The following is a 16,725-nucleotide window of genomic DNA, read 5'->3' as shown; positions in this document are numbered from 1 at the left end:
TAAAATGAAAAACTAACACAGTACTGGCGTTTGATTTTATTGAATGAAAAACTGATCAGTAGAAAGATTCACTGCTTCCTGTAATATTATTAAAATGTGCTGGTAGTTTTGTTTGATCTGTGCTGATTAATATTTTCATGCTAGGAACCTCTTGAAAGGGAGGTGTGTTATGGTCAGCGTCAGGCATCAGGTGGGATGGAATCAGAGAGGCTCATGGGAGATCCCAGCTGCAGCTCCTGCTGCAGTGATTCGAGGTCAGCCTGGGTCATGCTGTGGACCTCCAGCCAATCGGAGAGCAGAGAGGCCGAAAGGGGGCCAGAGTCGTAGCTGACAGCAGGAAACAAAGTTTAGATGTTAAATCAAAAGGGATGGAATCGTTTTCTTGAAAATAAACTAAATGCACTAGCACCCCAAAACAGGTACATTTGATATTCCACCTCGACTGAGGCTGTGGTCTCATCTTACCCCCCTACATGTTCGGCCCCTGCCGTTGGACCCCACCCGGCCCCCCCCATCGCCCTCCTGTTGGACCGCACCCCCTCACCTCTCCCTGGGGTCTGAGTGCTGCAGGTCAGTGAGCGACTGGCTGAGGAGGTCGTCCAGGTCGAAGCCAACACCGTAGCCGGCGCCGCTGCCCTTGGGGGTGACGGAGAAGACGGGGGGCAGCACATCCTCCACCTGCCGAACAAACACAGGCAGAGGTGAGCTCCGTCCACTCAGCTGGGTGGAGCCGGCCTCCTCCACCTCGCATAGAGCAAGAAGCTATGGGCGTCTGTCCACCTCACTAGACTGGCCCCGCCCCGCCCGGCCCAGCCCAGCGCGGCTTGGATTTGCATCACATTATTTAGCAGACGCTTTATCCAAAGCGACTTACAGTAAGTAAATTTGTCAGAGGAAAGATAAACAACAATATGTCGCTGTCGGTACAGTGAGGATGTTCATAGAACCAAGTGCAAAGCACTAACAATCGCTTGGTTAACCAGTTCCCGTATACAACAGAGATAGATAGGATAAGATGATACATGATGCTAAGTACTATTATTAAGTGCCAGGACAAGGAACATTACTACCAGGCAAGGTGTGTCTCTGACTAATGACACACTTGTCTTGAGTCGATGAAAACACACTTTTATTGCTCGTTTAGTTTTATATTACACAATACACTATGTCGCTTAATAATTAATTAACATACCAATTTTATGGTAGGCCATAATAATGTCAATGTCACAACTGTCATCGACTGAAGACAAGCGCGTCATCAGTTACAGACCTTGAACACCACACCTTGAAGCGGGAATTCCGGTTGTAATGGGAATGCAGGGAATTCCGGTTGTAATGGGAATGCAGCTGGGCCAGTATAGTATAGTACAGTGGAAAAACACCAGAGGACTTGGTCCACTATGCCAAGCTAGGTCTGCTAAGCTACGTAGCGCCTACGTCCTCCTTGCAGAGAAGAAAAAGCTAAGAGAGCAATGTCCCCGATGCTAACCTAGGCTAGCCTCACATCCTCCCCCATGCAGAGATTAAGACACCTAGTCACCTAGGTTACAAAACCTCACTTAGCTTACACTTCTCCACAAGCTAAGCTTAGAGTGCTAGGTATGCTAAGACACGCTACGAAGTGCCCGGCGTGACCCCGCGACCCCCACCTGGGACTTGGAGAGCTGCAGTGTGACTGTGTGGATGTCCGGGACTCCACTGAAGCCCAGGCTGGGGCCCGGGCCGGGGCCCCCGGGGGCCGGGGATCCGTCTGTCGGGGGGCCAGGTTTGTCCTCCTGGGATGGAGCCAGCTTCTCCAGGGGCCCGGGGGCCGGCGGGGGCTGGGCCAGGGGCCGCAAGAAGTGGGTGAGGCCGTTGTGCAGGCCGCCGGGGGCCTTGTTCAGGAACCTGTCCAGGGGAAGGAGGTGGGGGTGGAGGAGCGACGGGAGAGGAGGAGCAGCCTGGGGCAGGGGCGGCTGGAGGAGGCCTGGAGGAGGCGGGGTGTGGGCAGGGCCACTAGCTGCCGGCGGCTGGCTGCTCCACCTCCCCAGGCAGCTCAGCCCCCCCCCTCCTCCTCCTCCTCCTCCTCGACCTCCGCTTCCGCCTCCTCCTCCCACCTCCTCTGCCGGCCGCAGCGTCTCTCCTGCTCCTCCTTTGACCACGCCGTTGACCGTGGTGGCGGCGGTCATCTCTGGCCGTGCAGGCGCAGGTTGGGTGGGTTTGCTGTGGGCGGGGGGGAAGAGGAGGGGAACGGGGGGTCCTGCGGGCCGGAACACCAGCTGGGGCTTCAGGACCTGCTCCTGCGGCCGGCCCCGCTCCGGCTCCGCCTTCTTCCCCCCCACGTGGTGCCAGTGCACTGACGGCTCCGGACACGACGCCGGTTTGTCGCCGGAGCAGTCCATCATCTTCTTCCAGCGCTCCAATAGGCTCTTGTCGTTGTCGCTCAGCAGGACACCGCCCAGGGAGTCGCCGTGCCGGCCCTCCTTCCTCTCCTTCTCCTTCGTCTTCCTCTCCCGCTCCCGGGCGCGCTCCTGCCGTTTCCTCCGCTTCTCCTCGCGCTCCCGCTGGCGCTCCTGGGCGGTCACGGGCCGGCGGCTGTCCTGCAGGGAGGAGAGGGAGCAGGAGGACAGCGCACCTCCTGGGGAGCCGTCCGCCCCCACCGCACCTCCCCCGTCTGGAAGAAAACCCAAGAGCTGAGCAGCGCTGCTGACGGATCTTTACCGCCTACTACCGCTAACCAGCGGCAACTACTGCTAGTTAGCGCCAACTACGGCTAGTTAGCGCCAACTACGGCTAGTTTCCACTAGTTAATAGTTGCGTAATAGCACAAGTTATTGCCAGTTTCCGCTAGTAAATGCTAGTTATGGCTTGTTGCTTTAACACTAGTTACCATGGAGTGGTGTGGTAACTAGCGTTAGTTACAAGCTATCACCGATTATATGGAATAATTATCGTCCCTGGGATAATTGGGTAGATTAATTCTGGGGTTTCATTCTGAGACCGTATTCCACCAAAATAACTAAAGGTGATAGATGCATTAAAGATTAACACAGTCGGTCAGAGTCCAAAACAGTACTTTTAGAATTGTGTCGTTTTAAACTGCCTGAAAGAATCTACAAGCAAAGCAATAATAACAAAACCATGAAAAAACGTTCAATGCCAAAAGGGTAAATCTCATTCAATCTCAGTCATTGGCTGGTGAAGGGGTTACTCTGGAACTGAATAACTTTTGGTGACATGACTCAACACGACATTTGACCTCTTCCTCTTACCACTCCGGGCCTTGTGCCTGAGGGCCGACTTCAGCAGGGCCGCCTTCAGCGCAGCTTTGGTGTCCTCTGAGATGGCCCCATCCTTCCGGGGCCCCTCTCCCAGTGGGGCCCGGTCCGGCTTGGCCAGGGACTGGGAGAGCGACTGGGAGAGGGACTGGGCCTGGTCCTCCGAGAGTGAGAGGGCGGGGCCGGTGGCGGCGGCGGTCTGCGTCGACGGAGCAGCGGGGGGCCCAGACGAGGAGGGGGGTTGGGTCCTGCCCTGGTGGTCCTGGGGGGGGGGCAGCACCTCCTCTGCCTGCGCCTCCTGCTGCTGCTGCTGCTGCTGCTTTGGAAACTCCCCCATGACGTCGGGGGGGTCCTGGCTGCAGACGGGCGAGGTCAGGTCTATGGTCTCCGTCTGTCCAGCATCTGAGTTGGCGCTGGGCATGTCCACGTCCAGCGGACACACCAGGGGCTTGGTGAGGGGGGGCAGCTGGACCGGGGCCAGAGAGGGATGGTGCGGTCGACTCCTCCCCTCCTGCTGAGGCTGCCCGGGCTCCTCCTCCATCACCTGCTGCGAGCTCTGGGAGAACCGCGCCAACGACGTCAGGTTGATGGACGAGGTCCCTAAGAGACACGGGATACCACTCTGCCCAGCTCCGGCCCCCCCACCACCACCACCACCACCACCTCCTCCGTCCCCACCTCCACCACCTCCACCTCCTCCGCCTTTGACCCTGGCCAGCGGCCTGAACTGCAGCCTCTGTCGGTTCCCCTGCTTCTTCCGGTGGAAGTCCTGGATCTCGATCAGGATCGACTCCTTGATCTGCTCCTTGTTCGTGGGGATCTTATCGAACTCAAAGTTGAACGCCGGCACGCAGACGGGCTCGTCGTCGGGGTCGTGGTACTTGGAGAGGTACGAGTGCTCCAGCGCCTGCGTGACGGTGATGCGTTCACGCGGGTCGAAGCGCAGCATGGCCCCCAGGAGGTCCAGCGCCTCTGGCTCCGTCTGGGGGTACAGCTTGGTCAGGGGCACCGGGGCCCGCGACGGCAGGCTCTGGATGTAGGAGCGGACGCGCTCGGCGCCGATGGCCCCGATCAGGCCCAGGGGCGGGGTCCCGAGCACCGACAGGATGAGCTGCAGCTGGTGGACATAGTGCTTCCCGGGGAACAGCTGCTTCCGCCCCAGCATCTCGGCGAAGATGCAGCCCACCGACCACAGGTCGATGGCCAGGCTGTAGTGGTGCAGCGACAGCATGAGCTCGGGCGCGCGGTACCAGCGCGTGGCCACGTACTCTGTCATGAAGGAGTGCGACTCCTCGGGGTGGGAGCTCAGGCCCCGTGCCATGCCGAAGTCCCCGATCTTCAGCTCGCAGTTCTCATTGACCAGCAGGTTGGAGGGCTTGAGGTCTCGGTGGATGACGTTGGCAGAGTGCACATACTTCAGCCCCCGCAACAGCTGGTACAGGAAGTAGCGTGTGTGCTCGGGGGTCAGGGGCTGGCCCGAGTGGATGATCTGGTGGAGGTCACTCTCCATCAGGTCCAGCACCACGTAGCTGAGAGGAGGAGAGAGCGGTGAACACACTGGGGAACCTCGAGGATCAAACCTCAAATCAATTAATGGGAAAGACTTATTTCAGTTAGTGCATCAGCGTTCTACTCTGTGAACAGGCTAGCCTCATGAACTAGCCTTGGCACTGTGAGCTGTACACTCAATGTTATGACACTTTTATCCACAACAACAGACAGTGAATGATTTCCTCTGCCATTAAGTAACAGATAGTGTTCGGGGCGTCTCGCTCAAGGAAGCCTACAGGCTGTGGGACTTGGTGGTCATCGAACCCAAAACCTTTCAGCTAGGAGTCCTACACCCTACCACTGGACTATCCTACCCCCCGTGAAAGGACATGAGTGGAGCGGTACACATACACCGATTTGAAGGCTGAGTGCGGCAGGTTGGGCTGCAGGATGTCCTTGATGGCAATGATGTTGTCGTGTTTGAAGTGCTTGAGGATCTTCAGCTCTCTCAGGGTGCGCTTGGCATTGGTGAGCACCTCGAACACGTTGGAGATCTTCTTGATCGCCACCTTCTGGCCTAGGAAACAAACAGAAGTCACGGTTGGTGTTCCGGAGAACACGGATCATGGGGCTCAATGCAAATGATTCCTGGATCTTAAAATTAGTTTGAGGGAATTTTCTTGCATTTCAAAATAAAAGATCTCACATCTTTCAAAATTACAGCACTCCTATCCTTCAAAATAAGAGCACAACATATATAACATAACATATATATATGACATATATCAACAGGATTACCGTTGTCCCGTCTCCGCGCCGACGACACCACACCGTACGCGCCCGTGCCGATGGTCTCGATGATGTCATACTCCTCACCAACCTCGAAGGTCACGTCCAGAGAGTGTGCCTTCAGCAGGGCCAGGTTCTTCTCCGTCGTGCTGCCGTCCCTCGCTGACCTCAGGCCATCGGCCGCCGGGCCCAGCAGCTCCTGAGACGCCATGCTGGGGGAGGCATAGGGGCGTCTTCATCACAACATCTTCGTCTCGGGTTACAAAGTTTACAATCATACCAGACGATTAACAGCACTGGTGTGTGTTGGAGTGGAGTCGACACACAATAATGCACAGAAAGACAGACAGACTGGCTGGCACTCAGTCAGACAGACTGGCTGACAAGCACAGACGAAAAGGCTTACAGACAGACAGACTGACTGACTGACTATCTGACAAGCACAGGCTGGCTGGCATGCAGGCGGACAGACAGACCAGCGGCTGAGATCAGTACAAGACAGCCATAACAAAGCAGTGCAGTCTCTCCTAATAATATATATATATATATATATATATATATATATATATATATATATATAGAATGTAATAATCATAGAGGACACTACGCCAGGTCCCTGCCGATGTAAAGCCCCTTGCTGCAAGACAGAACATGATTAACCTGCTTCAGGTTTATAGTGGTCATTATGATAGCCCGTCCTGTGGACCCTCAATACAATACCACTTAATATTCTGCTAGGGGCGTCGGCTGTTACCTGGTCACCATCAAGGTACAGCGATAAACATGACTCTCTGCCCCAGAGTCACAGTCACAGACATCACCTCTTAAATATTCACCTTTACGTGTGGATCCCTACCGCCGGCGTACTTTTATTCCGAGGGAGGCATGGCGAGGGTTTGTTTTAGCGACGGCGACTTCCTCGTCTGGTTCCGGGCTGTCTCTGGAGTGACGTCATCTTCGCCCAACAGGGCGCTGCACCTTCGGCGAGACGGACCAATAGGAAGAGGCTGCGCCGAGAGAGGGGCGGGACGGACCAATAGGAAACGGCTGCGCTGAGAGGGGCGTGTGTGTAGTCAATGTTTATTTTATTACCAGACTGAGAGAAGCCAAAAGAGCATAAAGGATAAATAGACTGTCAATATAATAAATATAATATTACTTAGAAATGTATCCTCTTAATTTTAAAACAATGATAATTATTATTATTATTAGTACTATTATTCTTCTTCTTATTATTATTATTATTTTTTTTTATTATTATTATTTTTTTATTACTAATACTTTTAGTAGTGGTAGTAGTAGTAATCGTCTGGTTAGTGCAGACAACCACTTAAGTAAACAGGTCAAAGTCCTGACCTAATCCCATCCAACTCAGTGAGGACAACATCTGGATCGGCCAGCCAATGAAAACCAGCGGACGAGTTCAGCTCCGGCCAATCACACGTCGGCCTTTTAACACACACGCCACGTACTAGTTTTGGGGGTCCTTCACCATCGAAACGTCAAACCAGTTTCTGTTGATTAAGAATACTTCCAGCGGCTGTATCGCATCATACTGGTGCCCAGTAAGCACCACTGAAACCATCAGGTCGCAGAAAGTAACGGGACCGCTCCGGGACGTCATGGGACAGGGTGGAGGAGGTGGTGGTGGTGGTGGTGGAGTACCGACATGGGAGAGGAAAGCGCGATGCTTTCTGTGCATATTCGGAATCGTGTTGTCTGTGTACGCGCTCCACGTGGAGCTGTCGAAGGAGAATAACCCGGACTACCGAGCGGTCTGCGACCTGGGAGAGTCGGTCAGCTGCTCCAAGGTGTTCACCTCCAGGTACGGATCTCCAGGTCACATAACTAACCCCCTGCACATAACTAACCCCCCTGCACATAACTAACCCCCCGCCACATAACTAACCCCCCGTCACATAACTAACCCCCTGCACATACTAACTAATCTAACTAATGCACTAACTAATCCCCCCACCAAACTCACCACACACCACCCCGGCACTGCCACGTCCAACAAGGACCTGTCCTGTTGACACGAAGTCTGCTAGAGCAGCAGACGTGCACGGCCACAGGTCTGTAGGCCAAGCGTTGCGCCATTCCTGCCGCTGTGGAACTCAACTGTTGAGTTTAAATGCCAATTTCCATCAGTTTCTTGTTTTTGTTTTTTTCGTTTTAATGGACAACTTCACCATAGTGTTCTACTGAGTGCTCGCGATAGGAGTTAGGTCTCCATTCAAAGACATGCAAAGGACAATGATTTAAAATGTAAATGTTTGCAAGGAAATACAGGTCGCCCATCTATTATTTGGTAAAGTGCATATCGTTAGTTTTATAGCATAATTGCATTAGTCAAATTTTAAGGTTCATCTTGTTTTTAGAGTCAAAAATGCCTAATGACTTAGGCAGATAGTGATTATGGTATGTAAAAGGACTCTGGTTGGCTTAGGATAGAGCCAATGAGGCACAGTGAATCAGCAGCGTTAGGACAGTAGAGTGACTTAGATATCAACATTTGGCCAAAATATGACTGAGGCAATTATGTTATTATGTTTGTTAGTCTAACAATATCAATCATGTTATGAGGCTGACGATATCAATTATGTCATGAGCAGTGTGCGAAATACCCTTCAATATTCGGGGGTTCCCCATCTCCCGATTGTTGCGCAATATCGATCTAAATTGTTCTCATGCTGTAGACCTATAGCATACTTAGCAGACGCAAAGTCAAAGTACTTTGTGGGCGGTTCTATGGCGCTGTTGCTATTATGACGGCTAGATAAATAAGCTTTGCGCCCGGCGCAAATCTAAAATGGGTTGGGCTGAAACCCGTAGGTGTGTTTTGGGCGTAACATGCAATAAACCAATGAGTGGCATCTCCCATCCCCTTTAAAAGCCAGCGCATTTTGACTTGACGAGTTGATTTTTGACAGCGCGTTTGCAGTCTCCGCTGAGACAGATGCATGACCACATGAATTTCAAACTTCACTTTACATTTTCGTCTCGTTTTTATTCGTTAACGAAAGTGTCAAAAGATTTCGTCGTAGTTTTTGTCATCCTAAATTGATTTGTATTTAGTTATCGTCTCGTTTTCGTCAGACTGTAGACCCCCCCACCCCCATTGTTTTTTCAATGGATCTCCACGAATCACACAAGTGGCCAATTTTGTTTAAAAAACGGCGAATTTCGCCGAAAGGTGACTAGTTTGCATGCCTGTGTGTATAGCCTATGTGTGTAAGCGTAGGCTATGTTGTAGTTCCGACCTGCCATATGGCACGTCAAAATAGCAACAACAACTGCGCTATCCGCTATAGACGTATTTTTCGGTCAGTGGCGCAATTGCATTGGCGCATTTTTTAGAGTAGGCCTAGTATCATTTGTATCATTTGCGCCGGAACACGCCCCTGCTTTTCGCCGACACGCCTCTCCAGGCGCAAGTGTAGTGGTGCCTGGTTGCTGCGGGGAAAATCAGCTTTGCGCCGTGTGCAAACTAGTAACGACACATGCGTTGGTGTAGAAAGTCAATTGCACCGGGCGCAAGATAGGGCCCTTCTTCTGTTTGGCGCACATGGCTAATTTGCATACGCGCACAGCACAGCATTTTTTTTTTTTTTGACGAAATTTGAGACCCCCTTCAAATTTTGCTTTTGAGGCTTTCAGGGGGTCTCATGGGTTAATCGGGGGGGGGGGGGGGGGGGGCAGCACCCCTGGACCCCCCCGTATTTCGCACACTGGTCATGAGGCTAACAATATAAATTATGTTATGAGGCTAACGATATCAATTATGCTATGAGGCTAACAATATCATGTCTATGTTATGAGGATAACGATATTTAAGTGCAGGCATGCGTCTTAATAAAAAGCTGTGGAGCGTTGAAGCAAACATGTTCTGTAGGTTTGAATCGGAGGACTCAGAGCTCCGGGGGGGAAGCCTGGTTCAGTACCATGACTCCCAGTAACAGCCCTGGTACTCCCAGTACCAGTATTCCGGCCTTTTTCCCAGTAGATAGGGACGGAGAAGGCCGAGCAGGATGTATCCTAACTGCTGTTGGTGGTTCTCTTCCAGATGGGGTCGTGGGTTCGGACTAGTCCAGTTCTTCGTGGCTGAAGACCACTTCCTGAATCAGCCCAACAGCATACTGGGAATCATCTTCTACACACTTCAGCTCAGCCTCGGTGAGAACCGTTCTTCCGCTCTTGATAGAATGTTCTGGATGTAAAAGAACGTTGCTCAGAAGATGAGCTCTGAACCAGTTCACCACAAATACTTCCAAAGTAAAGTTTGCCATCGTCAAAACGCAGTGAGCTGCAGTATGCAATCGTGTTTAAAAAATATTTAAAAAATTTCTTGGTAAAGTTAGAAAATAGTTTATACCAAATTCCTCTTTTAAATATTATACATGTGCAGTACTTTAGTAGGCCTACTAGTAGTGTTTTATTAATCAGTGCACAGCATTACACAGGGTTATTCAATAAACTGGATATAAGCTTATGGGCGTGACCGCTATTGAGGAGGACATTGTTTCTGATTTGTTATCTACGCTGTTTTCTCGCCTTATTTTACCATAGTAAAATAAAAGGATACATTATACATTATATACAATAAAGTACAGTAGAAGTATGTTCATCCCAGACAGTAGACTAGAAGAAACCCCATTTACACTGCAACACTTATTCCTTCTCATTGGTTATCCATCTGACCCATCCCACGTGGGCTTCCCTCCCCATCAGGTCTGTCGGTGTCCCCGCGAGCGGCCATGTTGCTGGTGCTCTCCTCCTGGGTGTCGCTCGCCGGCTCCCTCTACCTGGCCTGCATCCTGCTCTTCGTGCTGGAGGACCTCTGCCTGGTGTGCATCTCCACCTACGTCCTCAACCTGGTCCTGATGCTGGTCAACCTGAGGAGGAGACGGGGGCTGGCTGCAGCCAGGGAGAAGGCTGAGTAGATGTTCCTCCAGCCGGGCCTGCTCCTCCACCACCTGAAGACCAGGCCGGGTCCAGGAGAAGGCGGAGCAGACCTTCTCCATCGTCGCTGGTTTCTCTGGCAGCCGTCGCTGACGGCTCTTTGGAAGGAGGAGCCAAGAAAAAGTTCTTATAGTCCATCCACCTTCAAAAGATTTTTTTATTGCAACCGAGGCCCTGACATCCGTTACATCCTTTAATTTATTTATCTACTTTTTTATTTCTCCGAAAGAAAAGCAGGGATTATCACAGACCGCCAGTAGGGGGTGCCAGGACTTTAAAATCACAAGGAGCGCAAATTTGACCGTTTGATTGCTGTGAAGTGTTGGCTGACTGGTCCTGCATATATAATAAATAAAATTTCCAATTGAATTTCCCTCACTGAGAATATTCACAAATCTATCTGGTCAGTGTGTGTCCTCATTTATTACACACCTACAGTGAGTGATATTATAGAACCATTATAGATATTGAAGACCAGTGACTAAAACAGGATTGAAAAAATGAATACATCATTGTAAAAAAAGTGAGTTATATTCAGCTCAGAACATGGAGACAGGACACCTAAACAGCCTACGGTGGCCATCATATCCCTTTTCCCTGAGTTAAAAAGTAAACAGCCATCTTATTAACTTATCCTGGAAATTATTAATAGCAAATCAAACAAATTCCCAGCACCACACCACGAGGGGGAGGCTAATCAGTTCAACATATTTATCAAGTCTATAAAGAAGTTTAAATATTTTCCTTATTGCCTGCGTTCCATTTCTACATATGCAAGAATGACAAGAACATAGAATAAGAAAGCAATACACAACAGGTCTAAAATATCGGGATGTTCTATTTCTTGATTTACAATTTTTCCTTTAAATCAAGATACATTTCATTATAGTTCTACAGTTACAATCTGATATTTGCATTTGCAGGTGGTCAATGATCCCTATTCGGATCAACAGTGACACCCCCCCCCCCCCCCCCCCCCCCACTAATGTAGTAGGGTGTGTGTCTCACAGGAAATACCACAGGTATGGAATACACATGAAAATGGCACAAAAGTGAATTTCGCTCTCCTTTTGTTAGAGATGTTGACAGGCCCACAGAGAGCCTGCATGTCTCAAACATTCACACACATTCTGCTTCAAGGTTAGTGGCGACAAAGTGGTCAGATTATCACAGTCAGATCATAGACATTACATGTAAGGACACTGAAACACCGATTCCACATAGAAAAGCAAACTAAACAAAATGGGTAACGATATAGCAGGGTAAATATTGATGCAGCAAGAAAATGTTTAAATATCATCCAAAGTACATCAAGCCCTCAGGGAATGAAACTCAAAAACCCAGATGAGAAAAAAAAAGAAAGTTTTAAATTCAAGTGGAGCAACCCAGGGACAAGCCTGGCCTGAGATTAAGATTGGTCAACTTTAACCGCCGGGACCTCCAGCTGGCCTCCACCGCCTTGACCCTGACTGCTGGGACCTCCATCGCCGGAACCTCCAGCTGGCCTCCACCGCCGGGACCTCCAGGTGGCCATTGTGCAGTGAGACCTTGTTTTTTTTTTTTTACATTAACCATTCAATTGAATGTTTGTGTGTCTCTCGAGCTACAAAGGTTTGATATATAACCTTGTTTTTGCAATACTTACAAGGGTTACTCGTGTTGCTTTTTACCAAACCACGTTCAGCATAACGGAAACAAACTGTTGAGACGGGGCCCTCTAGTGGCAGCATCCGAACAACACACATCGATTTAAATTATATAGATTCATTTATATATAAGAGTTTATTAATGAATTTATAATGAACTGAATTCATTATGCACCATAGTGTATGAAATGTGAGCCATGTAATGTTTGTATTTTTTGAAAATAGAAAGAATTATACAAAACACACCAATCTAAGTTTACATTGCATATTTATTTTCTTGAACACTTTTAAAAAATAACAAAAGTTGAGTCCAAGTTGATTTGAAACCTGGCCTTCCCCAGCTAGCTCCACTCAAAGCAACCAAGAAAGAAAAGAAAAATACTCATTTATGGACATTCGATAATATACACCCCCATATACAGCAATGCATAGTGGTCTGCCAAGACTCCTCCAGGTAATACTATACACACACCTCAAGGCCTTCGACCAATGGCTGTCGCCGATGACTTTCATCAGCAACTGTTTTTTTTTTTTTTAACTCATGACACTGTTTAGCGCTTGATTTACTGTGTGTGTGTGTGTGTGTGTGTGTGTGGTCGCACTGTTGTAAACAGCTACCTACAGTTGTACAGCGGATTGGATAAATCACAAGGATGGGGCAGGGCTTACTAACCGAGCCACCTGTCCTGATTGGGCTGTTGACCTTAGCTGCCTAACAATTTTTTATTATTTGTTGACCAAATCAAATTCAGCATAAGTGCAAAGTTAGTGGGGCACAGAGACACCTGCACACACACACAAAGTTTGCTGCCTGCGTTTCATTCTTTTGCTTTTTCTACCTTCTCAGGTGAGGTGAGGACTGACGTCGGACTCTCGTCTCTCTCACAGTGAGAATGAAACCACTGTGGCGCTTAACGAGCCCTCTTAGTAATCAGCAGGTTTGGTTTGAGAGACGTCAGCTGGCTCCAAAATGGCCGACAGAGGATCGACCCGTTCTATCTCCTCCCGTCCAAGATGGCTGACTCCCTTTTAGAGGGTCCCTCAGTTCAGCAGGAATGACCGGGAAAACCGGGAAAATATTACATTCCTAACCTCCTGCATGTGACCCAAAGGGAGAGTGCACGTGTGTGTGTGTGTGTGTGTGTCAGTGGTAGAGACAGTATAGACAGGGGAGTGCTTCTGCACGCGTGTTGGGAGACGGCACTTAGACACTAAAGTGTGCTCGCAAAGCAGGACGAGAACTCACACGCGTGTGTGTGTGTGTGTGTCTGTCTGCGTGTGTCTGTGTGTGTGGGGGGGGGGGGAGGTTAGGGTCACTGTGCGCTACAAGCAGGACTCCCAGTGGAGCTGCAGGTCCGCGCTGTCCAGGAAGTCCGCGGAGAAGACGCTGGGAGGAGTGGGCGGAGCCAACGGCCCTAGCCCCGCCCCCCGGCTCCCGGTCACGCCCCCGTCATCCCCGCCCACCACCGGCCCCCCCGCCATGGAGATGTCCAGCCAGTCCATGCTGTCCAGGGTGGGGTCCTCGAAGCCCAGGCTGGGGGAGGGGTGGTGGGCGGAGTAGCCCAGGTCCGACGTGTCCATGGGCGAGTGGGAGTGGGCGTGGTCCAGCAGCCCGGCCGTGCCCAGCATCTGGCTGTGGAGCTCGTCCATCAGCGTCAGAGGGCCCGCCCCCAGCAGCAAGGCCCCGCCCCCTGAGGTGCTGTCCAGGAAGTCCTCCAGGCGGCCGCCCGTCGCCGCGGGAACGCGGCCGGGCGGAGCCAGGGAGCCCGCCGGGTCCGGGGGTGGGGGGGACGGGGGAGAGAGGTGCAGGGGGGAGAGGGGCCGGGGGGAGGCCGGGGAGTGGGGGTCGGCGTGGAGGTGGGCGAGGGAGGGGTCCGGGTTGGCCTTGAAGCCAGAGATCTCTGCAGGGGGGAGAGAGAGCAAAAGAGAGAGAGAGAGAGAACGAGAGAGCGAAAGAAAGAGACAGAGAGAGAGGCAGAGAGAAAATGACAGAAACACACAGAGAGAGAGAGAGAGAGAGAGAGGTTAGTGTCTGGCTGGAGGCAGGCCTTTTGTCCGTCTCTTTCCTGGATGAGGCGAGGTCTCTTACCGCCACTCTTCAGCAGAATGTCAAACAGGTCATCCATCTGCTGGCTGTTCAGCCCGTTCTCCTGCAGAACCACACATCATTATAACCCACTCTGAGACACGCCCCCCCATCTCCTCCAATCAAACCACACCTTGATGCAAACCAAGCAACCACTGACGGGTTTTTAAGGTCCTTTACCGTCCAGGCCCACAGCCATGCAGTTATACATAACACAAATACAATAACAAACACAATGAAAAACATCCTGACTCATTCAGCCCAATAATTCAGTAAACCTTTATTAGTCGTGCAACGAGCAAACACTGAGCAGAACATACACATTGGTGCAGGAGTGACGGAGGAGGAGGAGGTGAGGAGAACAGGTTAGTTAGGGGGTGGAGCGATGCTGTGATGGGGAGGAGGAGGAGAACAGGTTAGTGACGGGGTGGAGCGACGCTGTGATGGGGAGGAGGAGGATGTGGGAGGAGAGGGGAAGGAGGAGGAGGAGGAGGTGGTGGACATACTTTTGGGCGCTGGGTGGAAAAGGGAGATTTGGGTTTGGGGGAGGGAGGGGTGAAGAGGGCGTGGCGGTCGTAGGTTGGACACGCCTCCTCGCTCTGCCAGGATGGAGCGATGAGGTAGAGAGAGAGGGAGGTAGAGACAGAGAGAGAGAGAGAGAGAGAGAGAGAGAGAGAGAGAGAGAGAGAGAGAGAGAGAGAGAGAGAGAGAGAGAGAGAGAGAGAGAGAGAGAGAGAGAGAGAGAGAGAGAGAGAGAGAGAGAGAGAGACAGAGAGAGAGAGAGAGAGAGAGAGAACAATGAGTTTGAGAGGCATGGTGGAAACAACTTAAGAGATGAAGAGCTGCGGAATAATGAGAGTGTGGAGGAGGATGAGGATGAAGAGTAACACAAGATGAACAGGGGGTAGGAAGAGGACGATGAAGACGAGGGTGAAGAGCAGGAAGGGGATGACCCTAGAGGTCATCAAATGACGAAGGAGGAGGAAGAGAGGACAGGAAGGGGAGGAGCTGACGCTACCTTGAAGGATGAGATGAGGGTGCTTTGGCACTCGCTGTCGGCCATGTCTTCAAAGAAAGGCTGCAGGCTGGGGGGGGCGGAGACTGTCTGGCTGGGTTCTGGCGCGCCATTGGTCTCCAGGTGAAGTCCCGCCTTCTGCACCTGAGTGACAAGCGGGATAGGTCAGTTCAAAGTGTACACACACACACACACACACACACACACACACACACACACACACACACACACACACACACACACACACACACACACACACACACACACACACACACACACACACACACACACACACACACACACACACACACACACACACACACACACACTCTTTTGTGGCGGTTTGATGCTGACGGCGGCCATTTGTCTCAGTGTCGGTGGACCTAAGCTGGTCTGGACCGGTTCTGGAGCGTACCTTTTTGACGGACTGGTCAACCGGCACCGGCTGCATGGGGGGCTCGCTGGACTTGGGGTCCACAGAGGGGGGGTTGATGGCTTGGCTGGGGAGTTTGTTTGGAGTGGACTGTAGTCGCTGGAAAGAGAAGGAAAGATTGATATGAGTTCACTCAGATCATGTCAGTACTAGCAGCTCTGAATTTAAATCAATATGTTGGATGGAAATAATGTTTTTAAATAAGTGGAGATTTAACTGGAAAAATAACTGCCCTTGAACTAAAAGAAAGAACTGGAATGTAATGATAACATCAACAATTAAACCTCAATTTAACTACGACAAATTGAACTAGAGAAGAACTATAATCCAACTGGAAATTAACTAGAAAATAAGTAGAGTCCCAACTGTAAAATAACTACAATCCAACTGGAAATTAAGTAGAATCTAACTGGAAATGAACTAGAATCAAACGGGAACATAACTAGAATCTCTAGTGTAACGTATCATACCTGCAGCATGATGCGCCCGTTGGTTTTCCCCGGGGACACTTTGCTCTGAGTGTCCGTGGTGTTACTGGTGTTACTGGTCAGTGCCACCAGGTAGTGGTTTCCGTTGCCGTCGGTGACCAGTGTGGGCGTCCCGTTGGCCTTGAGCAGGTCCAGGGAGATGGTCTGGGTGGGCATCTGGGAGCCGTTCAGCTGGTTGATGAAGACCGGGGCCACCTGGAGAGACCGACAGGGTTACCTCCATCCTCTGGGACGCTGATGACCGCCTAACACCTTTCCATCTATCAATCTATCGAGTCCACATCTATACATTCACATTCAGGGCATTTAGCAGACGATTTTACCCAAGCGACACACAGCCATTCATACACACATTCACACACCGACAGCGGAGTCAACCATGCAAGTCGACAGCCAGCTCGTCAGGAGCAGTCAGGGTGAGGTTGAGGTGCCTTGCCCAGGGACACCTCGACACTCGGCTAGGAGGAGGCAGGGATCAAACTAGCAACTTCCTGGTGACCAGCCAACCCGCTCTAGCTCCCCAGCCACTAGCGCCCCCAATACAGAGGTCAAGTTGAG

At 51.0% G+C, this 16,725-nt stretch overlaps 3 protein-coding genes across 8 annotated transcripts in view; 1 reads left to right on the top strand and 2 right to left on the bottom strand.

Annotated features, from left to right (window-relative positions):
- Positions 1-33: 33 nt before the first annotated feature.
- Positions 34-6,470, bottom strand: mapk7 (mitogen-activated protein kinase 7). The gene is made up of 7 exons (XM_084475288.1): positions 6,374-6,470; positions 5,547-5,749; positions 5,160-5,325; positions 3,252-4,786; positions 1,650-2,653; positions 545-678; positions 34-327 (listed from the first exon to the last, which is right to left on the bottom strand). The coding sequence occupies exons 2-7, from the start codon at positions 5,746-5,748 to the stop codon at positions 180-182; spliced, it is 3,189 nt and encodes a 1,062-aa protein (XP_084331414.1). The 5' UTR covers position 5,749; positions 6,374-6,470; the 3' UTR covers positions 34-179.
- Positions 6,471-7,011: 541 nt separating this feature from the next.
- Positions 7,012-10,898, top strand: vkorc1 (vitamin K epoxide reductase complex, subunit 1). Its single transcript, XM_084475293.1, has 3 exons — positions 7,012-7,362; positions 9,604-9,713; positions 10,269-10,898. Exons 1-3 carry the CDS (start codon positions 7,160-7,162, stop codon positions 10,478-10,480), a joined length of 525 nt encoding a protein of 174 aa, XP_084331419.1. The 5' UTR covers positions 7,012-7,159; the 3' UTR covers positions 10,481-10,898.
- A 1,504-nt stretch (positions 10,899-12,402) lies between these two features.
- The window catches only part of mrtfab (myocardin related transcription factor Ab), a 49,956-nt gene continuing 45,633 nt past the window's right edge, over positions 12,403-16,725 (bottom strand). For 5 of the 6 annotated variants that reach the window (XM_084475283.1, XM_084475285.1, XM_084475282.1 and 2 more), the window contains 6 exons: positions 16,150-16,362; positions 15,662-15,778; positions 15,250-15,390; positions 14,738-14,830; positions 14,235-14,295; positions 12,403-14,046 (listed from right to left, as the gene is read on the bottom strand). In XM_084475283.1, the coding sequence (XP_084331409.1) occupies positions 13,469-14,046; positions 14,235-14,295; positions 14,738-14,830; positions 15,250-15,390; positions 15,662-15,778; positions 16,150-16,362 (1,203 nt within the window). In that variant the 3' untranslated portion in view covers positions 12,403-13,468. The remainder of the gene's footprint in view (positions 14,047-14,234; positions 14,296-14,737; positions 14,831-15,249; positions 15,391-15,661; positions 15,779-16,149; positions 16,363-16,725) is intronic. The other variant, XM_084475284.1, reaches the window with a different exon arrangement.

The sequence above is a fragment of the Micromesistius poutassou genome, assembly GCF_964030765.1.
Source record: "Micromesistius poutassou genome assembly, chromosome: 11".
Taxonomy (NCBI): domain Eukaryota; kingdom Metazoa; phylum Chordata; class Actinopteri; order Gadiformes; family Gadidae; genus Micromesistius; species Micromesistius poutassou.
This window is presented reverse-complemented; position numbering and strand designations above follow the sequence as displayed.

What these genes read in the sequence shown, in the direction of transcription:
- mapk7 (XM_084475288.1), bottom strand. Translation starts at nt 5,748, where the DNA reads ATGGCGTCTCAGGAGCTGCTGGGCCCGGCGGCCGATGGCCTGAGGTCA. An exon ending in CAGGCACAAGGCCCGGAGTG is followed by an intron (nt 2,654 to 3,251) that starts GTAAGAGGAAGA and finishes GTTTTCTTCCAG; the next exon opens with ACGGGGGAGGTGCGGTGGGG. An exon ending in TGCAGCTCTCCAAGTCCCAG is followed by an intron (nt 679 to 1,649) that starts GTGGGGGTCGCG and finishes TTTGTTCGGCAG; the next exon opens with GTGGAGGATGTGCTGCCCCC.
- vkorc1 (XM_084475293.1), top strand. Translation starts at nt 7,160, where the DNA reads ATGGGACAGGGTGGAGGAGGTGGTGGTGGTGGTGGTGGAGTACCGACA. An exon ending in TCCAAGGTGTTCACCTCCAG is followed by an intron (nt 7,363 to 9,603) that starts GTACGGATCTCC and finishes GTTCTCTTCCAG; the next exon opens with ATGGGGTCGTGGGTTCGGAC. An exon ending in CACACTTCAGCTCAGCCTCG is followed by an intron (nt 9,714 to 10,268) that starts GTGAGAACCGTT and finishes CCTCCCCATCAG; the next exon opens with GTCTGTCGGTGTCCCCGCGA.